Below are 24,514 nucleotides of genomic sequence, written 5' to 3'. Positions count from 1 at the left end.
GCAATCATTCAAACCCCTAATATTCCAAGTAAGAAAGTTTAGCAGCAAAAGGCAACTGGCACTGGCAGTAAAACCAGATGGAGCTTCCACCATATTTACCTGGTGTGATTCGTTTTCGCAATGCACACACGCTGCATATTGTGCTGCACTGGAGTAGCAGGTAACACATCTCAACTCCTGCGCTCTGACATTTATTCAGCCTTATCTCCTCCTCTGGAAGTCCTTCTCCCTTCTGAGTAGGTGTTCCGTGGCCGGTCTCAAAACAACTAGACCGTCACGGAACATTACATCCCTCCTCAAGTTGGATCAAAAGTTGTTCTGCACACAAAGGCCCTCATTTCGACCTCGGCGGTCTTTTCCAAAGACCGCCGTGGTACCGCCGTGCTGAAGACCGCCAGTGCAGGTGGTTTTCCGCGCAGCGTATTATGACTGCTGGCAGCCCTCCGTCCTTTTTCGGACAGAGAGCCGCCAGCAGCCATACTGGTGGTCGGTGGGGAAATGGAGGGTGCTCCACCTCCACTTCCCCGTCATCAGAACATTGCCCACCGAATCACGTTCCATGATTCAGTGGTGGCGGTGTTCTGGTGACGGGGAGCTGGTGGTGGAGCAGCCCCCATGGATCACGTCCCCTCCCAGAGGATCAACGGACAAGATAAGTTGATCGTCTGTTAGGGGAGGGTGGCGGGGGTGTTGTGTGTTGTGTGCGTGCATGGTGGTGTGCGTGTGAGTATGTAGAGGGGGGTGTGAGTGCGTGTATGCATGCGGGGGTGTTGTGTGTATGGGAAATGTGTGCGTATGTGTCTGTGTGCATGTTTGCTTGTATGTGTGTGGGTATGTGTTGTGGTAGTGTATGTGTGCGTGTAGGGGTGTGTGTATGTGCAATGTGGGGGGAAAGGGGTCCTGCCACCTTTGGAGGGTGGCAGGGGGGTGGGGGAGACCCCTATCAGTGCCAGGGAAGGAATTCCCTGGTACTGATTTTGCCTACTGCCATGGATTTCGTGGCGGTTCCAAACCACCGGAAATCCATGGCGGTATGCAGGGTCCTGATACCGCTGGCGGTCTGGTGACGGCCGCTGGGCTGGAGACCAAAGTCTCCAGCCCAGCGGTCATCATTGCCCTGGCAGTCAGAGTGGAGAAGTGGTGGATGACCATGGCGGTAACCGCCATGGTCATAATTACATTTTTTTCCGCTGGCCTGTTGGCGGTTTTACTGCTACTTCTTCCCCGTCCGCCAGGGTCATAATGAGGGCCAAAGTCTTTTAGCTTCTGGCTGGGTGGTGGATTGGGTCTCAAACTGTACCTCCCTGTCTGGGATCTGGTCTCCCCTCCCTGGGTCGCTGGGGCGGCACTCACTGATCGCCTCAAACCGGTTGGTCCAACCGCCATTGGCAGTTCACTCTCACGATCTTGTTCATGGCTCTCGGTGGCTGAGCAGTCAGGGAATTGATCCTCCACTTCCTGATCACTGGAAATCTCCCCAAACGTTGCTTTCTTAAACCACGAGATGTTCCGTGTCACCTGATCACTCCCTTTCTATGCTGTCACCATGGTCCCAGACACCCTCGTCACTGTCCATATCCCAGGTTCCTACGGTGTGCGGAATTTCCATCCAGGCTTCCGATCTTTGACAATCACCTGGTCGCCGATTCGAATGTCTCTTGCCCTGGCCCGCCTTCCGCTGCTCACTTTATCATTGACTTCTTTCCTCTTGGCTTGTGTCTGCTTCGGGTGTTAGGGGGAGGGTTTCCACCCGGGGGCAGTAGGGATGGTATCTCGCCTTGGCCCGGCAAGCATCAGCGACCAAGGAGTCTGACCAGTTGTACAGTGAGGGGTTCTTCTGTATTCTCGTAAAAACTGATGAAGGCTGAGTTCCGGGTCAGCGATTTCTAATACGGCAATTCTAAGGGCCTTGTTAAGCGTGCGCATGAACCGCTCAACCTCTCCATTGGCTTGAGGCCATAGTGGTGTGATTCTTCTGTGCCTGATGCCCAAATGCCTCATCATGTCCTGAAGTTCATTCCTGCTGTACGGAAAACTTCCGAAATCCAGACTGACCTAGGCCCAGGGTTTTGTACAGGCTTCTTCTGTCAGGATTGGGTCTGGCGCTTCTGGATGAGCGGTTAACTGACATGCTGGGCATTGTCGCACGCATTGGTCCACTCCGTCTTCGAGTCCAGGGAACCACACCTTTTCTCGCATACGCACCTTCATTTTTGTAATTCCCTGATGTCCTCCATGGACTAATAGGATCACACGATGTTGTAGTTGGCTGGGTATTACGAGTCGGTGCCCTCGAAGAAGAAGACCATCTGCTATCGAGCTTCCTGACTCGCAATAATTTTGTTAGACGCTCCCGCTCAGCTGGGGTCCACTGATCCGTGTTCCGGAGGAACTGGTGCCATGATCCGCCTTCCAGTGCCTGCTTCACGCACAGCAGCACCGCATCTTCAAGGATCGCTTCTGAGATCTCCTTTGTGCTGAGGGTTTTGGGACAACTCCTCTGGGCGAGCACATGCACATGCGCCTCAGTGTCTACCTGGTCTTGATTGAGGATTTGAGTCTGGTCTGGAGGGTTCCGAGACAGGACGTCTGCAGAGTTCTTGGCCCCTGGTTGGTACACCACCTCCATGCCATAGTGTTGCAGCTGGATGGCCCATCTTTCGATCCGCGGAGGCGGATGTGGTGCACTCCCCTTGAACAGGGGGACAAGTGGTTGATGGTCTGTGACCACTCAGAAAGGTCTTCCTTGGAGGTATAGGTGGAAATGCCCACACGCCCATTTGATTGCCAGGGCTTCCCTCTCGGTGTGGGAGTAACATTGCTCTGTTGGCGTCAAAGCTTTACTGGCGTACGCTAAGGGAGCCCACCGACCTGGTTTGCTTTCTTGGGCCAGCACTGTCCCGAGGCCTACTGGGCTCGCATCAACAGTCAGTTCGGTCTTCTTTACCAGGTCAAAATATGCCATCGTAGTGTCACACAGGAGAGCCGTTTTGAGTTATTGAAACGCTTCTTCTTCCCGGTTCCCCCATGCCCAAGGTGCTTCCGCTTTCGTGAGGGCTCGGAGTGGCTCTGACAGCGTGGCCAGTCTTGGGATGAATCTGCCACAATATGTTACCATTCCCAAGAAGCTCCTCACTTCAGTCACAGTTTTTAGGGCGGGGGCTTTTCTGATTGCGCTGGATTTTCGGGTATCTACTTGGATGCCTTTCTGGTTGAAGACATATCCGAAAAATTCTATTTCTGTCTGGAAGAAAACGCACTTGTCTCGATGGAGAGTAAGACCATGTTCCGACAATCTTTTGAGGGTGTCTCTCACCTGCTGATGGTGGTCTTCGGCCGTTGCAGAGTATACCAGTATATCGTCGCTTACGTTTATTGCGCCCGGTAAGCCTGACAAGGTTTGTCGAATGGCATCTTGAAATACCTCTGCTGCTGATGATATGCCGAAACTCAGGCGCTTGTACCTTCTCAGCCCAAGGTGTGTCAAAAACGTGGTGACATACCTGCTTTCCTTAACCAGTCGGAGTTGGTGATATCCGGTGTTTAGGTCTAACTGGAAAACCACCTAGGTCCATTTCAATCAGCTATTATGTTGTCTATAGTTGGTGTAATATGCCTTTCACGCTTAATGGCCTGGTTGGGTAACCTCATGTCGATGCAGAGGCGATTTTTTCCTGGTTGTTTCGGCTTCTCCGCGATCACCATGGGCGATACCCAGGGAGTGGGGCCGGATACCTTTTCGATGACTCCCTGTTCTTCAAGGTTGGCCAGTTCTTGTTCTACGAGGGGTCTTAAATGAAATGGTATTCGCTGGTGTCGGAATACAACCGGCTTCACAGCCTTGTCAATGTGTAGCTTGATCGGGGCAGCTTTAAGGCAGCCAAGGTCTGCAAATAGTTCGGGGAATTCTTTTAGCATGTTATCGATTTGGCATGACCGTATACGTCTTGCAAACGTCACTAGACCCAGCTCTTCTGCCGCTTGACTGCCAAGCAGAGTGTCCGCCTCTCTGTCGACCACATGGAATGTAGTGTCTATTGCTCTTCCCTCCACCTGCACTGTTACTGCCATGCGTCCTTTTAGTGGTAGAGGCGTGCGACTTCCGTAGGTGAATATTTTGGTGCTTGATGGTGCCAAGGGTGGACGGGGTTGGAGGCGGCGATATTGTTGCACTCCCATTACATTGACTGAGGGTCCTGTGTCTATGAGGGCTTTGACGGGGGATCCTGCTACTTCAATCATGCACGTGGGCTGAGGTCGCTGGTGCCTCTTTAAATCATTTGTAAATGATATTAGAAATACTTCTTCGTCTTCTCCTGGGGATGAGTCCTCTAATGCATGGCGCGACAATGGGTAATATGCCCCCGTGTCATATGGTCATCTAGTGATAGTTGTTTGACCGCTCTGGTAGGTGGACGCCTCCCTCTTGATCCTCTTCCTCTCACTCCTCCTTTGTAGACAGCTGTGAAGTGATTCAATTTTCCGCAGTTGGAACATGTCCTCCCTTGCGCCGGACAGTCTCTTGGGTTGTGTTCATCCCTCCCACAGTATTCACATCGTCCCCCTGACTTGGTGGGGGCATATTGCCTAGTTTTCCTCCTTGTTTGCGACGATTGGACTGCGTCGGCACGTTCTGTTTTGACCACCGGGGTCCTCTCTGGAGTGTGTGACATTGCCATGTCCATCTCCGCTGCTCTCGCCGCCGAGAGATCATGGAACCGTGCCATGATCAATATCTCGTCCAGAGTGATGTTTGGTTGTCTCAGTATTAGCCCTCTTAGTGTCGTGTTTCTGCATCCCTGTATTATTTTTGCCAGTACCTCTTTCTGTTGATCATCGTCGGTGCACGTACTTGCCAGTTCCCGGACGCGAGCGTAAAACTGGTCGATGGACTCTCCTTCTCTCTGTCTTGCTTGCCGTAGTTTGAATCTTTCAAAATCTGTGTTCAGTTGTGGATCGAAATGTGCATTCAAGGCCCTCACCGCCGCCTCGCAGTCGTCGTCAGCACCTGTGTTTGGTAGGTGTCTGAAGAGTTTGTATATTTCGTCACCCACAAAGTGTAGGAGCAACGACCTCTTGACTTCTCCATCCTTCTCACGGGTGGCCACAAAATAGTTCTCCAGGCGCCCAACCCACACCTTCCATCTAGGTGACGCCGTGGCGGGATCCGTAAGCTCACTGAACGGTGGTAGTGCCTCTGTCATTGTGTGTTGTGGCAGTTGATGGGTGGCGGGTGCTGGTTCATCAGCCATAATGAATGTGCTATGTGTGCTCGTTGTCTCAGGCTCACCTCCCTCAGTCTGTTGTAAAAAGCAAGTTCGGGGCCTCACATATCACCTCTCAGTAAAGGTTTGTCATCAATGGGTGCCCCTTCAGCAGCCCTGCACAGGCTAATGTCTGTGGCAACATCATGAGGTCTTGTGGTACAGGAAGCAGCAGGATCGTGAAAGCGGCCGAAGGAGCTAGTCTAAGTGGCGGCCATCTTCGATCCAGGCAAGTTCTGCCCCCCCCCTTACCCAATGCATACTTATATAACAAATATTTGCTTGATGGCATTGAGTTTATTTACCCACAATTAAAACCTAGTGGTCCGAAGGAAACAGAGAAATATGTTTTTTTCACAATATGGCTAGATGGTGTTTGGGAAAAATCAGTTTATTTAAGAAAAACGAAAAGCTAGTTATTGAGTACAATATTTGAGGATATTAAGAAAATGCCACGTTGGTGACTGGAGCCAAATTAATGCATTTCCAGAGTATAATTAAAGTTTATATTAGAGAGAAAATTCATGCTGAGTTGGTTAGTTATTGCTATAGTGATCTTCCCAGTCCCATAGAATAACTGTTTGCTATTTCTTGATTCACACATAAGTGGTTTATTATTTACGATGTATAAGCTATTGTATCTACACACTCAGTATAGAATTGTTCACACACTCACCAGTACTGCTGTCTGGTGCTTAAGTGTGGTGTAACTATGCTTGATGTCTGAACAGCAAGGTCTCTCTAATTTGAGAAGTAGCTCTTGCTTCTGGCCCGGTGATATCAGGCTAACCTGTGTGATAACTCTGCTGTCTATTGCCTGATATTTAGAAATCACTGTAATCTGTAAAATTACTAGCCTTCCCCTTCCAACTGCCAGTCACAATATACAACCACGAGTCTCCAGGAATGGGTCAGTGTAAACAAATAAAAGTTAGTGGAACGTAGAAGCAAAGAAAGATGTCTAACACATGCCAAATTGAATATTCAGATTATTTGAAGTGCCCGTAAAATCTGTTGCTTTTTTAAAGAAAACTATTTAAAATACTCCATTTTAGCACCATGTTTTCAAAGTTTTTCAGATGACCCTTCCATCAGCTATGTGCAGGGTCAGGCTTGCTTGGGACACCATGAAGGAATAATCAAAATAATTAATTAGTGTCTCTTCGGAGTTTTCTGTGAAACTTGTGTTCTTTGTTAATTTATTTGAAAATGTTACTGTAAAATAGAATGTGTAACTTTTTTTTTGGGTGATTTTCCTTGGTGTGAAAACCCTTCCAACCCCCTATCAGGCTTGCTTGTTTCACTATCTCATAAGGCCCAATTGGCGGTCCGTGTATATGCTTGAGCACTTTCAAAGGTTAGCAGACACCACTGCTATTAAAAAGAATGTTTTTTTCAGCTCATGCTTTTTTGAACAATTTGGCTGTAAATGCAGTGACTTCTATTGCATTTATTTGTGTACATTTCTATGAAACAAATACACAGGAGTGACCATACTTGGTGATTTTCAGATGCGGACTATATTTTAATCACTGCTTTAGAACAGCACTGCTCACCACTGTTTGTCTGTACTCTTGTCTCCCCAGCACACCACGTGGAGCAGCCACCACCTCATTCAGAATATCAGTATATTGCATATCCTGTCCAGCAAGGTAAACAATGCTCAAGTCTGAGTGATAACATTTTAACACTTGTGTTCGCTGATCGTGGAAGATGAGATTGCATTGTTACATATAGGTTTATAATATGTTATGCATTTAATCTCACCTTCCACATTTGACAAGAATGCGTGGATTTGAACTTGTCATTTTACCTCCATGTGTCTCAATTCCTATAAATACCAAACTGTACAAGTCTTGGAACTAAGATAAAACCCAGTATTAAGACTTATTTAAACAAATACCAGTTTGGAAATTATCAATGTCAGCTTCTACTGAGCTAACCACAGTGTCACCTAATTTCAACTGAAAACACTATCAGAATATGCTGTTGGTAATGCAACCATCACTATCTTAACTGTGCACCACTCATTGCTCTTAACCTAATCTATGACATTGTCAACACAATTAGCCTTCATCATCCTCAATGTAATCACTCATGCCTCTCTTATCACCTACTATACAGTTAACCCATTCAACTAAATATTGCTTGGTTCATCTGCGGTCAAGCAAAACAGGAAATTAATACAAAACCATTTTGCTTTAGAGGTCTGATTTCTCAGACTGTGAGTGGCTGTAATTATGTTGTGGATACTCTGCTGCCTGGAGAACATCTAGGCTGAAGGTGACATTGAGAATTAATCCACTGCAGTTTTATTAAAAAATATCTAGTGCCAGATTTAGATATTTGGGGATGGGTTGCACCATCACAAAGGTGACGGATATCCCTTCCACCAAAATCTGAATCCCATAAAATATAATTGGATTTAGATTTCAGCGGACGGAATATCCATCACCATTGTGGGAGAGTAACCCATCTGCTTATATCTAAATCATGCCCTTAGACATAACTGGTCTTAGAGGTGCAAGGGTACATCTGATGGCTATGTTTATAGTTGTAATTCTGTCATCACTAGGGTTTTCTTTGTTCTGTACCTCTAAAAGCTGCCAATGGATACTCTATGTGACACTCATGATTTCACACTTACAGTAGCAACATTGAAAGTTCAAGTCCCAGCACGCAAAGTGATGTTGACTTATGTACTTTCTTTACATTTAATTGAATATATTTTTGTATTGCAAGCACGGTCCTGCTGGGCAGTGAAGCACTTTACATAGAACCAGGAGAAACATAACCAGGCAAATGTGGCTACAGAGAGCATGCAATGGCAATTGCATAGCACAGTGGTTGCATCACTATGCAATACCGAGGGCGGAAGAAGTGTCATGGGATCCATCTGCAGGAAAGGAAGTTAATGAGGGTATACAAAGATAGAGTCAATCTATTGAAGGCATTACCGATAGAAAGTTATGTTTTGAGTTAACGTCACAATTGCTGCAAAGAGGTGGAGAGTTAAGTATCAGGGGAGACCATCAGCAAACCTCAGTGCATAGACAGAGAAGACTTGTTTTCTTGTTCATTCCATTCAGAATTTATGGACTTCTAACTTGGCGAGGCAAGAGTGTCATGTGGTGTGAAGACTGCCAGTGATGTGGTTCATGCTTGAAAGCTTGTTAGCCCTAACGCAGATGTGTGTCTTGCTGATGTTGTGTTGCTGTGAATTCTATGTGATGGATGGTTTGGAATTGCCTAATTTTGTGCCGCACTGGGTAGTTCTGAGAGCATCAACAAGTGTGTGAGTGTCAAGGGGTGAGATGGGTGGGAGTAGAATGAACTGATAGTAACAACAATATAATAATTATTAAAGCAACAATATCTTAATTGTATATATTCAATCATACGCACTTCTGTTTTGTTTATACACTATATCGGATGTTACTATTACCGAATTTAGGGGGTCATTCCTACATTGGCGGGCGGCGGGCGCCACCCGCCAAGCAGGAACCGCCACTTGGCCGCTCCGCGGTCAAAAGACCGCGGAGGCCATTCTGGCTTTCCCGCTGGGCCGGCGGGCGCCCGCCGGCCCAGCGGGAAAGGCCCTGCAACCCAGAAGCCGGCGGTGTTGCAGGGGTGCGACGGGTGCAGTTGCACCCGTCGCGATTTTCACTGTCTGCTAAGCAGACAGTGAAAATCATGCTGGGGCCCTGTTAGGGGACCCCTGCACTGCCCATGCCATTGGCATGGGCAGTGCAGGGGCCCCCAGGGGCCCCACGACACCCGTTCCCGCCATCCTGTTCCTGGTGGTTTGGATGGCGGGAAGGGGGTCGGAATCTCCATGCGCCGCCATGGAGATTCAGCCCAGACAGGGGAAATCCGGCGGGAAACCGCCGGATCCCCTTTTCTGACCGCGGCGGCAGAATGGGCAGGGAAGCACCGCCAGCCTGTTGGCAGTGCTTCCGTCATTTTAGCCCTGGCGGTCGCGGACCGCCAGGGTTAGAATGACCCCCTTAATGGCGCTCAATTTATCAACCTGAGAAGGATGGGCAGCTGATTTGACCTTGCTAGAATTCACACTCATGATCACTGGGAACTTAAGAATACATATTACATACATATTAAAAATAATTCTGGGGGACTTTGTGTGTTAGTTTGCAAAAAAAGGTTCTATTGAACAAATGGACAATGGCCATCAGTAATGGAATGAAGTACCCAAAGCTGAACTGGATGAGAGTGACTGGAGTTGAGAGACTCCAGAGGTAGCCTCATACATGTTGGAGAACTTTAGTTCCATTAGGCTCAGAACTTATATCCTTAAAAGTAAAAGTGGGAGTGTGTTGTATGATAACTTTTTACAGGTTGGTTTAGGATACTCCATGAATTGTTTACTAGTTCCCCTTAAAAAAAAACTCTTGCTTGCCCCCAAGTACTTACACACTTGCTTAAAACTATAGACGAAGTGGCCTCCTAACTTGCAGCAAGAAAGGATTCTACTACATGCCAGTCTTGCCAGGTCTTGAGTGTGTTTTTCCTTAGGATGTAAATGTGTTCAGAATTATCCAAAACATATGGAGCCCGGTTCCTAACCTGGTTCCTATGATATTTAGACCTGTCTCTGCTGGGACAGAGAGCTGCTGAAAGGAGCCTGGATCAATGAGCTGCATGCTGGGAAGACGAAAAGGTCTTGCACCTAAAAGAGGGTGGTGGCAGCAGAGAACACTGAACTGATCTGGTCCTTACGCCCTCTTACTGAAGATCTTAATTTAAAACATTGGTTTTGTAAATCTGCCTTTAACAGAATATAAAAATGCTCTATACCTGAAATGGATGATACTTGAGGTGCAAGCTGCCAAGAAGACATAAAATGGAAACTGAAGAAGGCTCCTTGATCCATTCAAAGTTCTTAAAAAGCCCTACAAAGGATTTAGCAGGACCTCACCATGAGGGTATGCAAGAAGTCACCTCGCTGGTTACCCATGTTTGGAGCCACAGAAGTGTTTTTAGCTCCTGATTGGGATGGTCCAAACATACTTCTTGTAGCTGGAGTTGTGCACTTGTGGGTCTGCCTGAACAGAAGCACTATTAACACTTGGAGATTTTCAAACCAGATGTCTGTGCTTGACTGAAGACTCCCATTCTGGCGATGCATGTGTGTCCTACTGTCTCCTAGGTCTCAAAGCTGAATTTTTCAATGGCAAATGCCCTCTTCTTGTATTTGATCACACATGCTAAAAAATTCGATTGAAAGGTGCCTGGATGATGGTCAACATTATCGATGAAATGATGAATGTTTTTCCCTAATATTTTTATATTTCTCATGAATTTTAATGTAACCCAGCAGGTGACGAGTGGGGGAAGTGTGCCGCTATCCAAAAGAGGTTGCCATTAAGTCAGGGTACAGGCTGGTATTGCATTGTGCACAAGACAGTAGAACCAGGATTTTCCATATGGGGAAGCCACAGCTGGATAGGTGTCTCCAGGGATGTGGACGTCAGGGGATGCTGGTCCACACCCTTTTTGAACTGCCCTTCGCTACAGCCCTTTTGGGCGCAAGTGGGTCATTGCCTTTCAGACGTCATGAATGAATATGTGGTGAAAAGATCAGAAGTTTGTCATGTTAGGAATATGGGTAGGATCAAACGTGGCCTAAATACTCATAATTGTTCTGCAACGTGGCCCTCATGGTTGCTCAGAGTCATATAGCTCAGCTATGGGGGAGTAGTAAGCCTCCAATCATGTTGCTTTAGAAGGTGGGAGTGCACTGGTGCATGCTAGCCAAACAAACAGTATACAAAGACTGGGGTTCTCTCTGAAGATTTGATAAAATATGGAGTCAGTGGACAGCCTTCAGATCCTTGGACTGACTGTTGGGGGAGGAGAGGGGGACATGATGTCTGCTATGATGAAATGTCCTAATTACACTGATCCACAACACTTGTGCCAAGGCGGTGTCAATTTGTTTCATTGTTCCTATGTTAAATGCATAAAACGCAATAAAAAAGATTTTTAAAAAACATGAATGTGACCCCATTTGACTATAGAAACTAGCGGGATTATTTTGCTTTTGTCATAACATTTGAACAGTTTAATGAATTTTCTTCGTTTTGTTTCATTTGTCTTAGTGAAGTATTATAGTAATGAAGCATTTTGTATGCTCTAATTCTGAGGTCGATAATCTTTGGATCTGTGCTACGGGTTTGACTTGGGAATCAGGTAACAATCAATCAACACTTACATTACAGTGTAATTAATTTTGCCACAGAATAGGAACCCAAAACTGAAATAAAATGAAAGGGTTTTATCACAAACTAACACTGAGGTTAATGTAAATAAATCTCTAAAACATGCTGAAAAGATACTGAAAAACTATTTGGTAGCCAAATTTCTGAAGAAATGTAGACGTATTAGAATAAGACAAACAGAAACTCTGTAACAGCAATACAAAATATCAATAACAATATTTGATGCTCCCAAAATAAACGCTGTGCATTTGCCTTACACGAGTGCAAGTTACAAACAGCTAGCTTAGTTAAGGTATGCGCAGTTAGGAGTAATCTCCTAAAAGTCTAATCTCACTGTAAAAAGAAAATGTAACTAGAAAACACAGAGGCAAAAAATAAGAAGTAAAAATAAGACAAAAAGGATTTGGAAAAATGAAGAGGAAAGTGTAAGCATTTCAGAAGCTTGGCCAGGAATCTTCCTAGAGTTAAGTGTAAGCCTAAGCCACACTGAGCAAAGCATGGGGACAGAGAGGAAAGTCAGAGGTCTGTACTTCTCAAAGTCCAAGGGAATCTGCTCTACAATCATTTAGTGAAAACCCTAGTTTATAGCACATAATTCAATCAGATAACGTCTTCTTGATCCCGCCATTACAAGCTCCATTGTTTTCTCCTGTCCTACGGTGTAACTTGCAACATCACTCTTCGTTCCCAGGGCAGTACTGAGAATGTGGTTGTCCTTGGTCCTCTGGACAACTTTTAGGCCAGGAACAAAATTTAGGCCATTGGTACACTTGGGGGGTGGAGGCTAACATGATTTCTGTGCAAGGTATGGATGCCTAAAGATGGAAAATATGTGATAGCAAGTCATCATTCTTTGCCTTTTGCCTGATATTATTGGACTAGCAACCATAGCAAAAATAGTGTTTTTCATATTTCTGATGAATAGTATAACAATTCATCATAATATGTCCAAAAATAAATCTAATTCCACCAGATTGGTTAAATTCAAAATATTTTAAAATAATTATAAATATTATTTGAATAACAATATAGTCTATAATTTAATAACAATAAAAGTTCATTGTATTCCTCATATATTGATATAGGTTATATGCATATTTTTCACTGTTTTGCTGTTCACCTATTTCATGTGCCTCCATTATGTCAGATACTATGGCCCTCATTACGAGTTTGGGGGTCAGTGTACCGCTGTCGGGGGATGCACCGCCGCGGGCCCGGCGGTGAAGAAAACCACATCACAAGTACTGAGAAGGCACCTGCAGAACACAGCTAAGTTACCGTTCGTACTGCCACTTCGGCAGGGCCGGCGCGGCAGGCAGCAGCCATCTTTAGGCCTGCGGTCAGGCAGTATCCCACGACCACATTACAAGGTTGCAACCCCCCAGGATTTCCGGGGCGGATGCACTGCCACCAAAAGCCTGGCAGAAATGAACAATATAAAAGGAAACACCTACCTTCTGGAACACAGGCATGTCCGTAGGCGCCATTGCATGCAAATTGCAACTCCTCCCAATGTTCTACCTGGCCATGCAACTCGCGGACCAGCGACGGTGACCGGGATACCAACCGTAAGTACACCATCCTAGCGCACACTGAAGGGAACGACGTTAGTACACACACACACAACACACACATGACACAGGAAGTCACGCTCTCACACACATGGAAACAAACACCCGTACCAACACACACATGCACACACGCATACATGCTAATACCCACAACCTCTACTCATAAATGTGGATGGAAAGCCAGGACAAGGTAGGTACCAACGGTGTTGTGGCGTAGATATATTAGAAAAGTTAAAACTATATACACACAGGCCCAAGGGCCAGTCCAAAAGTCCACAGTGCCCGAACACATTGGGCACAAGGTGACACCGCAACTTGACTCCTGACTGCAAAGTACAGGCCTCCACAGGGCAGGGGCATCAATGGGGTATGCAGGCACCTCAGGGGTTATGGTGGGGGTGGGGGCTTGGGCTTGGAGGAAGGTCCTTGGGGGTGGATTTGGATGGGAGGTCCTTGGGCTTAACCTTGGAGGGGCGGCTTAGCCGGGGGGTTTGGGCTTGGCCTTGGAAGTGGAGGGAGTGGGCATGGGCTTGGGCTTGGCAGGAGGAGCAGTGGACATGACAGTAGCAGAAGTGGCAGGTGGTGGAGGGGCTTCGCTAGGGGCAGTGGTAGACTGGGAGGCAGAAGGCAGGATGTAAAGAAATGGCTCCCTGTTGCAGTTACCCCCCACTTTTTGCCTGATACTGATGCTGACTTGACTGAGAAGTGTGCTGGGACCCTGCTAACCAGGCCCCAGCACCAGTGTTCCTTCACCTAAAATGTACCATTGTATCCACAATTGGCACACCCTGGCATTCAGATAAGTCCCTTGTAACTGGTACTTCTAGTACCAAGGGCCCTGATGCCAAGGAAGGTCTCTAAGGGCTGCAGCATGTCTTATGCCACCCTAGAGACCCCTCACTCAGCACAGACACACTGCTTACAAGCCTGTGTGTGCTAGTGAGAACAAAATGAGTAAGTCGACATGGCACTCCCCTCAGGGTGCCATGCCAGCCTCTCACTGCCTATGCAGTATAGGTAAGACACCCCTCTAGCAGGCCTTACAGCCCTAAGGCAGGGTGCACTATACCATAGGTGAGGGTACCAGTGCATGAGCACTGTGCCCCTACAGTGTCTAAACAAAACCTTAGACATTGTAAGTGCAGGGTAGCCATAAGAGTATATGGTCTGGGAGTCTGTTTTACACGAACTCCACAGCACCATAATGGCTACACTGAAAACTGGGAAGTTTGGTATCAAACTTCTCAGCACAATAAATGCACACTGATGCCAGTGTACATTTTATTGTAAAATACACCCCAGAGGGCACCTTAGAGGTGCCCCCTGAAACTTAACCGACTATCTGTGTAGGCTGACTAGTTTTAGCAGCCTGCCACAAACCGAGACATGTTGCTGGCCCCATGGGGAGAGTGCCTTTGTCACTCTGAGGCCAGTAACAAAGCCTGCACTGGGTGGAGATGCTAACACCTCCCCCAGGCAGGAATTGTCACACCTGGCGGTGAGCCTCAAAGGCTCACCTCCTTTGTGCCAACCCAGCAGGACACTCCAGCTAGTGGAGTTGCCCGCCCCCTCCGGCCAGGCCCCACTTTTGGCGGCAAGGCCGGAGAAAATAATGAGAAAAACAAGGAGGAGTCACTGGCCAGTCAGGACAGCCCCTAAGGTGTCCTGAGCTGAAGTGACTCTAACTTTTAGAAATCCTCCATCTTGCAGATGGAGGATTCCCCCAATAGGGTTAGGATTGTGACCCCCTCCCCTTGGGAGGAGGCACAAAGAGGGTGTACCCACCCTCAGGGCTAGTAGCCATTGGCTACTAACCCCCCAGACCTAAACACGCCCTTAAATTTAGTATTTAAGGGCTACCCTGAACCCTAGAAAATTAGATTCCTGCAACTACAAGAAGAAGGACTGCCTAGCTGAAAACCCCTGCAGAGGAAGACCAGAAGACGACAACTGCCTTGGCTCCAGAAACTCACCGGCCTGTCTCCTGCCTTCCAAAGATCCTGCTCCAGCGACGCCTCCCAAAGGGACCAGCGACCTCGACATCCTCTGAGGACTGCCCCTGCTTCGAAAAGACAAGAAACTCCCGAGGACAGCGGACCTGCTCCAAGAAAAGCTGCAACTTGGTTTCCAGCAGCTTTAAAGAACCCTGCAAGCTCCCCGCAAGAAGCGTGAGACTTGCAACACTGCACCCGGCGACCCCGACTCGGCTGGTGGCGATCCAACACCTCAGGAGGGACCCCAGGACTACTCTGATACTGTGAGTACCAAAACCTGTCCCCCCTGAGCCCCCACAGCGCCGCCTGCAGAGGGAATCCCGAGGCTTCCCCTGACCGCGACTCTTTGAACCTAAAGTCCCGACGCCTGGGAGAGACCCTGCACCCGCAGCCCCCAGGACCTGACTTTCACTGGAGAAGTGACCCCCAGGAGTCCCTCGCCCTTGCCCAAGTGGAGGTTTCCCCGAGGAATCCCCCCCTTGCCTGCCTGCAGCGCTGAAGAGATCCCGAGATCTCTCATAGACTAACATTGCGAACCCGACGCCTGTTCCTACACTGCACCCGGCCGCCCCCGCGCTGCTGAGGGTGAAATTTCTGTGTGGACTTGTGTCCCCCCCGGTGCCCTACAAAACCCCCCTGGTCTGCCCTCCGAAGACGCGGGTACTTACCTGCAAGCAGACCGGAACCGGGGCACCCCCTTCTCTCCATTCTAGCCTATGTGTTTTGGGCACCACTTTGAACTCTGCACCTGACCGGCCCTGAGCTGCTGGTGTGGTGACTTTGGGGTTGCTCTGAACCCCCAACGGTGGGCTACCTTGGACCAAGAACTAAGCCCTGTAAGTGTCTTACTTACCTGGTTAACCTAACAAATACTTACCTCCCCTAGGAACTGTGAAAATTGCACTGTGTCCACTTTTAAAACAGCTATTTGTGAATAACTTGAAAAGTATACATGCAATTTTGATGATTTGAAGTTCCTAAAGTACTTACCTGCAATACCTTTCGAATGAGATATTACATGTAGAATTTGAACCTGTGGTTCTTAAAATAAACTAAGAAAAGATATTTTTCTATATAAAAACCTATTGGCTGGATTTGTCTCTGAGTGTGTGTACCTCATTTATTGTCTATGTGTATGTACAACAAATGCTTAACACTACTCCTTGGATAAGCCTACTGCTCGACCACACTACCACAAAATAGAGCATTAGTATTATCTATTTTTACCACTATTTTACCTCTAAGGGGAACCCTTGGACTCTGTGCATGCTATTCCTTACTTTGAAATAGCACATACAGAGCCAACTTCCTACATTGGTGGATCAGCGGTGGGGTACAAGACTTTGCATTTGCTGGACTACTCAGCCAATACCTGATCACACGACAAATTCCAAAATTGTCATTAGAAATTGATTTTTGCAATTTGAAAAGTTTTCTAAATTCTTAAAAGACCTGCTAGGGCCTTGTGTTAGATCCTGTTTAGCATTTCTTTTAGAGTTTAAAAGTTTGTAAAAGTTTGAATTAGATTCTAGAACCAGTTGTAGATTCTTAAAAAGTATTCCAACTTTTAGAAGCAAAATGTCTAGCACAGATGTGACTGTGGTGGAACTCGACACCACACCTTACCTCCATCTTAAGATGAGGGAGCTAAGGTCACTCTGTAAAATAAAGAAAATAACAATGGGCCCCAAACCTACCAAAATACAGCTCCAGGAGCTTTTGGCAGAGTTTGAAAAGGCCAACCCCTCTGAGGGTGGCAACTCAGAGGAAGAGGATAGTGACTTGGAGGAAAATTCCCCCCTACCAGTCCTATCTAGGGAGAACAGGGTCCCTCAAACCCTGACTCCAAAAATAATAGTCAGAGATGCTGGTTCCCTCACAGGAGAGACCAACACCTCTGAAATCACTGAGGATAACTCCAGTGAAGATGACCCCCTGTTAGCCAGGATGGTCAAAAGATTGGCTTTGGAAAAGCAGCTCCTAGCCATAGAAAGGGAAAGAAAAGAGATGGGCCTAGGTCCCATCGATGGTGGCAGCAACTTAAATAGGGTCAGAGATTCTCCTGACATCCTAAAAATCCCCAAAGGGATTGTAACAAAATATGAAGATGGTGATGACATCACCAAATGGTTCACAGCTTTTGAGAGGGCTTGTGTAACCAGAAAAGTAAACAGATCTCACTGGGGTGCTCTCCTTTGGGAAATGTTCACTGGAAAGTGTAGGGATAGACTCCTCACACTCTCTGGAAAAAATGCAGAATCTTATGACCTCATGAAGGGTACCCTGATTGAGGGCTTTGGATTCTCCACTGAGGAGTATAGAATTAGATTCAGGGGGGCTCAAAAATCCTCGAGCCAGACCTGGGTTGATTTTGTAGACTACTCAGTAAAAACACTAGATGGTTGGTTAACTGGAAATGAAGTGTGTGACTATGTTGGGCTTTATAATTTGTTTATGAAAGAACACATTTTAAGTAACTGCTTCAATGAAAAGTTGCATCAGTATCTGGTAGACCTAGGTCCAATTTCTCCCCAAGAATTGGGAAAGAAGGCAGACCACTGGGTCAAGACTAGGGTAACCAAAACTTCCACTGGGGGTGACCAAAAGAAAGGGGTTACAAAAACTCCCCAGGAGAAAGTGGGTGACACTAGAAACAAAGAAAAAGAGTCCTCTGTAGGCCCCCAAAAACCAGAACAGGTGGGTGGGCCCCAAGACACAACCCAAAACAAAGGTGGGTACCAGGGTAAGAACTGGGATGCCACTAAGGCATGGTGCCACAACTGTAAACAGTCTGGGCACCACACCAAGGACACTTCTTGTCCCAAAAACAAACCCCAGAACAAAATTCCTGGGGTAACCAGTGTAGCCATGGGAGATGACTCCTCAGATGAGGAGGTCTTCCTAGCCTTCAACTGGAAACAGGGCCCAACAGGTGAGTTGGAGATTCCAGAGGGAAGTAGACACTTCCACCACCTACTGGTGAATGGAATCCCAACCACTGCCCTGAGAGACACTTGTGCCAGTCACACTATTGTGCATGACAGGCTGGTGCTCTCAAACCAGTACATCCCAGGTGAGACTGCCAGGGTAAGAGTTAGCCTAGACAGGGTCACTAAGAGGCCTGTGGCTTTAGTGCCCATAGAAGTGGGTGGCACTCTTAGCTGGAGAAGGGTAGTAGTCAGTACAGACCTCCCCCTTGATTGTCTCCTTGGAAATGACTGCCCAGCGGTTAGTCAGAGCCCAAGAGAGGAACTGGTCCAGTGCCAGTCCTCTCCCAAGGATTCTGGAAATCCTGCCTGTGCAGTAAATGCAAGCAGGCCCCAGAAGAAGAAGAAAAGAAAACAGAGTAGGAGGGGTGGACAACCTTTAGCCAAGGTTACAGCAAGCCAAGGAGATTCTGCTCCAGTAGGGGAGAACTCCAAAAATGGCCCTGATAAAGTCCAACCTGACCCACAAGAAGTCCTGGCTAGTCAGGCAACCGTTAAACCTGAGTGGGTGGCTCCTCAGCTAACAGAAGAAAGAGTGGAAGAAGGGTGTTTACTACAAGATGTGGTAACCCCCCACTCCAATACAGCAGACAGGCAACCTGAACCCAAAGAAGCCTGTAACTTAGCCCCTTCCCTTTTAGGTGAAGAGCTAAAGGTGTGGTTCTGGGCACTGACAGCTGTCAGTGGCCTCTGCTGGGTGTTAGCCTTTATGGCTGCACTATCCTTAGCATGGTGGTCTGACCCCATGCCAAATAGCAAGTTAGGCCCCCTGACCCTATTGGTCATGGTGGGGTTACTCCAGCTCTGGGTAACCTCTCTGGGTAAGCTAGGGGTAACCCTGGCCAAGATAAGATTAGCAGAGGTGGATACCTCTAAACCCAAAATAAAAAGAATGGGTGGAGACATTGAAGAGGCAGACAAGAGGCAATTCAGACTAGGTCCTATCACTGTGGAAGTGGGTCAGTTCCCCAAAGGGAATGACCTGAACAGAAGGATGTAAGGCAGAGTAGGCCCTGCAACTAACCAGCCTATTTCTCCTACTCTTCCTCGCCTGACAGACTAGGAAGACTCTCCCAGCTTGGGCTGAGTCTCCTGGCCTGTGGGCTGGGGGGGGCTTGTGTAAAGAAATGGCTCCCTGTTGCAGTTACCCCCCACTTTTTGCCTGATACTGATGCTGACTTGACTGAGAAGTGTGCTGGGACCCTGCTAACCAGGCCCCAGCACCAGTGTTCCTTCACCTAAAATGTACCATTGTATCCACAATTGGCACACCCTGGCATTCAGATAAGTCCCTTGTAACTGGTACTTCTAGTACCAAGGGCCCTGATGCCAAGGAAGGTCTCTAAGGGCTGCAGCATGTCTTATGCCACCCTAGAGACCCCTCACTCAGCACAGACACACTGCTTACAAGCCTGTGTGTGCTAGTGAGAACAAAATGAGTAAGTCGACATGGCACTCCCCTCAGGGTGCCATGCCAGCCTCTCACTGCCTATGCAGTATAGGTAAGACACCCCTCTAGCAGGCCTTACAGCCCTAAGGCAGGGTGCACTATACCATAGGTGAGGGTACCAGTGCATGAGCACTGTGCCCCTACAGTGTCTAAACAAAACCTTAGACATTGTAAGTGCAGGGTAGCCATAAGAGTATATGGTCTGGGAGTCTGTTTTACACGAACTCCACAGCACCATAATGGCTACACTGAAAACTGGGAAGTTTGGTATCAAACTTCTCAGCACAATAAATGCACACTGATGCCAGTGTACATTTTATTGTAAAATACACCCCAGAGGGCACCTTAGAGGTGCCCCCTGAAACTTAACCGACTATCTGTGTAGGCTGACTAGTTTTAGCAGCCTGCCACAAACCGAGACATGTTGCTGGCCCCATGGGGAGAGTGCCTTTGTCACTCTGAGGCCAGTAACAAAGCCTGCACTGGGTGGAGATGCTAACACCTCCCCCAGGCAGGAATTGTCACACCTGGCGGTGAGCCTCAAAGGCTCACCTCCTTTGTGCCAACCCAGCAGGACACTCCAGCTAGTGGAGTTGCCCGCCCCCTCCGGCCAGGCCCCACTTTTGGCGGCAAGGCCGGAGAAAATAATGAGAAAAACAAGGAGGAGTCACTGGCCAGTCAGGACAGCCCCTAAGGTGTCCTGAGCTGAAGTGACTCTAACTTTTAGAAATCCTCCATCTTGCAGATGGAGGATTCCCCCAATAGGGTTAGGATTGTGACCCCCTCCCCTTGGGAGGAGGCACAAAGAGGGTGTACCCACCCTCAGGGCTAGTAGCCATTGGCTACTAACCCCCCAGACCTAAACACGCCCTTAAATTTAGTATTTAAGGGCTACCCTGAACCCTAGAAAATTAGATTCCTGCAACTACAAGAAGAAGGACTGCCTAGCTGAAAACCCCTGCAGAGGAAGACCAGAAGACGACAACTGCCTTGGCTCCAGAAACTCACCGGCCTGTCTCCTGCCTTCCAAAGATCCTGCTCCAGCGACGCCTCCCAAAGGGACCAGCGACCTCGACATCCTCTGAGGACTGCCCCTGCTTCGAAAAGACAAGAAACTCCCGAGGACAGCGGACCTGCTCCAAGAAAAGCTGCAACTTGGTTTCCAGCAGCTTTAAAGAACCCTGCAAGCTCCCCGCAAGAAGCGTGAGACTTGCAACACTGCACCCGGCGACCCCGACTCGGCTGGTGGCGATCCAACACCTCAGGAGGGACCCCAGGACTACTCTGATACTGTGAGTACCAAAACCTGTCCCCCCTGAGCCCCCACAGCGCCGCCTGCAGAGGGAATCCCGAGGCTTCCCCTGACCGCGACTCTTTGAACCTAAAGTCCCGACGCCTGGGAGAGACCCTGCACCCGCAGCCCCCAGGACCTGAAGGACCGGACTTTCACTGGAGAAGTGACCCCCAGGAGTCCCTCGCCCTTGCCCAAGTGGAGGTTTCCCCGAGGAATCCCCCCCTTGCCTGCCTGCAGCGCTGAAGAGATCCCGAGATCTCTCATAGACTAACATTGCGAACCCGACGCCTGTTCCTACACTGCACCCGGCCGCCCCCGCGCTGCTGAGGGTGAAATTTCTGTGTGGACTTGTGTCCCCCCCGGTGCCCTACAAAACCCCCCTGGTCTGCCCTCCGAAGACGCGGGTACTTACCTGCAAGCAGACCGGAACCGGGGCACCCCCTTCTCTCCATTCTAGCCTATGTGTTTTGGGCACCACTTTGAACTCTGCACCTGACCGGCCCTGAGCTGCTGGTGTGGTGACTTTGGGGTTGCTCTGAACCCCCAACGGTGGGCTACCTTGGACCAAGAACTAAGCCCTGTAAGTGTCTTACTTACCTGGTTAACCTAACAAATACTTACCTCCCCTAGGAACTGTGAAAATTGCACTAAGTGTCCACTTTTAAAACAGCTATTTGTGAATAACTTGAAAAGTATACATGCAATTTTGATGATTTGAAGTTCCTAAAGTACTTACCTGCAATACCTTTCGAATGAGATATTACATGTAGAATTTGAACCTGTGGTTCTTAAAATAAACTAAGAAAAGATATTTTTCTATATAAAAACCTATTGGCTGGATTTGTCTCTGAGTGTGTGTACCTCATTTATTGTCTATGTGTATGTACAACAAATGCTTAACACTACTCCTTGGATAAGCCTACTGCTCGACCACACTACCACAAAATAGAGCATTAGTATTATCTATTTTTACCACTATTTTACCTCTAAGGGGAACCCTTGGACTCTGTGCATGCTATTCCTTACTTTGAAATAGCACATACAGAGCCAACTTCCTACACAGGAGCATTGGAAGGATTGCAGGGCGCTTGGGGGAACAGGGATTGGGTCAGTATCGGGGTACAGGGAAAAATCTTTGAGGAAACGTTGGGGACACAAGGGAGGTCAAGGGAAGGACATTTGGGAATGGAGGGAGTGGGTATGGTTGTGAGGTGTGTACGTGTAGGTGCCTTGGGTGCAGGTGGATGATATATGTGTGCTGGGGACTGTTGGGTGGGTGAGTGCGGGCGTTTAGATGTACTGGGAGGAGGTGGGCAGGAGATGCAGGGACAGGCGGTGGTAGTGTGAGTGTATGTTGGGGTGGTGTCTGCAGGTAGGGTGGATGTGCTGCATGTCGGTGTGTTGACAGTTGTGGTGTCTGCGCCAGTGGTGTATGAGGTGAATGAATGGAGGTCAGAGAATGTGGTGACAGTGGCAGTGCGGGCACATGTGGCAGGCTCAGTGACTGATGTGGTGCTGACTGCAGGTGTGAGTGGTGTACTGACTGTGAGGGGGAGGTGGTGGGGGAGTCGGTGCAGAGTGTGGATTTTGTCATGTCTGCATGTGTCTGTTGAATGTGTGCATGGCGGTGGTGGCGTTTGTGGTGCTTATGTCTGTCCTTGCATACCGTGTCTGTTGATGTGGATGCCTGTGGGTCAGCAGGTGTGCCTTGGAGGGGAGAGGGATGTGGGTATGGGAACAGGTAGCTGGAGGAGGGACGGAAGTAGAAGGGACACTGGCTGCCATCAAGGAGGAGGCCAGAAACTGAAACAATCTTTGAGGGCCAGACAAGGCACCGTGAATGCCGTCCAGGAGCGCATTGCAGTGTTGCATCTGGGATGCCAGTCCCTGGATGGCCTTCACAAAAATTGTCTGCCCCACAGAGATGGACCTCTGGAGGTCAATAGCCTCCTCATTGAGGGCAGCAAGGCTGACTTGGGCAGGAGCAGAGGTGCCTGCGGAGAAGAAGATGCCCACCCTCTTGGGTGAGCGGGCACAGGCAACTGGGTGGCAACTGGGTGGGGAGCTACAGGGAGGGCGGTGCTGGTAAGGGGGGTGGCGGACAAGGATAGTGCTGGGATGGTCCCAGATGGGTCTGCCATCGCCAGGAAGCGCCCATCTGAGGATGAATCAGAAGATGTAGTGGTCGATCAGGTCTCTCCCGTGGCACTCCCCTCACCCTCCGCCCCACTGGTCCCCTCGTCTATGCTGGTGTCAGCCGCCTGTGTCCCGTTGCAGCTTGCCCACTCGCTGGTGCCCCTTTTCCTTCGCCAGATGATGCTGATGCACACAAAGACAGAGGAGGACAGGGAGGGAGAGAGAGAGAGACGGTGCAATGGGTCAATGCCAGCACAACAGTGACACAGGGTAGAACATCAGCATTTGATGCCATGCCATGATACACTATGCCCACCCCGACTCATCCTACAACTTGGGAACACCATGGAGGAAACCGCAACAATACACATGTCAACCGCTGATGGTCTGACTGATGCAGACATGTACATGAGGAGTGGCATACCTGCCCACTACCCATGGCCATTGAGACAGGCATGTAAAGGACTGCACACCCAACAGAATCCTGCACGGCTAGTTGGAAGGCCTACTTGTCTATTGACAAGTAGCACTGTGACCACTTGGTGCACCCACCCCACTACACATGCAGTGCCTGCCAGCTGATTGAGGTCCCTGGATTCACCCCTGGCACAGTGGTTGGCAAGGACCAATCACAATGGCCTGACAGCCCAGGTCCAATCATCCTGTTGCCATGAGCTGGCAAGCACAGCTAGCTAGTAGGTGGCCACACAGTTTCAATATTGGAGGAGTCTGCCCCTCTACCACTGACTGCATGGCATTACCCACACCTGTGATGCCAATCCTGCCCAGATGGACACTCCCCATAGTGGACATCATTGTACCTAGCACCCACGCCACAGCTACCCAATGGTGCCCACCCAGAGCCACCATGGAAAAGCCACCATGTAAACACATGTTTCAAGTGAGAGTGAGTACTTACCCCATGTGGTTGCTCTTCTGCCCTTAAGTGCCCATCCACCTCAGGGTAGGCCGCCACCACCAACATGCGGGCCATTAGGGGGGTCAGGGTCTGAAGGGCACCCCTCCCTCGTTGGGAGTACATCCCCACCTGGCCCTCTGTGGTCTTCCGGGCCCATCGTCTCAGGTCCTCCCACTGCTTTCTGAAGTGGGTGCTCCACCGGGCATGGACCCCCAGGGTCCACACTTGCTTGGCGATGGCACGCCAAATCCCCTTCTTCTGATGGGCGCTGACCTGCATGGGTGACACAGACAGAAGGACACGGTCATGTAGAGTGGCATCACAGGGATAGCAGTGGACAGCACACATCACACTTCCAAACCCACACGTCGTCACCCAACGTAGCCTTAGGCCCCTCAACCATGTCCATGCTCCATACACACTGCCACCTACCAAGGCCCCCCATGCACACAAATCACATACAGGGCAATGAAATTTGGCGCACCTGCTGCTCTGGTGCCCATTACAACTGTCCATACAGGGGCAGGACCACGTCCACGAGCCACTCCAACTCTTCCAGGGTGAAGGCTGGGGCCCTGTCTCCTGCAGGACATGGCATCTTGGCTATCAGAGTCAGAACACAGCAGCACACGCAGTGGAGATCTTCAGTGCACGAGGTTC

The 24,514-nt window shown here is 48.8% G+C and overlaps 1 protein-coding gene across 6 annotated transcripts in view; it reads left to right on the top strand.

The window, feature by feature from the left end:
• Window positions 1-24,514, top strand: part of LOC138285848 (uncharacterized) — a 322,964-nt gene that overhangs the window by 267,959 nt on the left and 30,491 nt on the right. For all 6 annotated transcript variants that reach the window (XM_069226294.1, XM_069226299.1, XM_069226298.1 and 3 more), the window contains one exon: window positions 6,851-6,916. In XM_069226294.1, the coding sequence (XP_069082395.1) occupies window positions 6,851-6,916 (66 nt within the window). The remainder of the gene's footprint in view (window positions 1-6,850; window positions 6,917-24,514) is intronic.

Source organism: Pleurodeles waltl, chromosome 3_1 (assembly GCF_031143425.1).
Source record: "Pleurodeles waltl isolate 20211129_DDA chromosome 3_1, aPleWal1.hap1.20221129, whole genome shotgun sequence".
Lineage (NCBI taxonomy): Eukaryota > Metazoa > Chordata > Amphibia > Caudata > Salamandridae > Pleurodeles > Pleurodeles waltl.
This window is presented reverse-complemented; position numbering and strand designations above follow the sequence as displayed.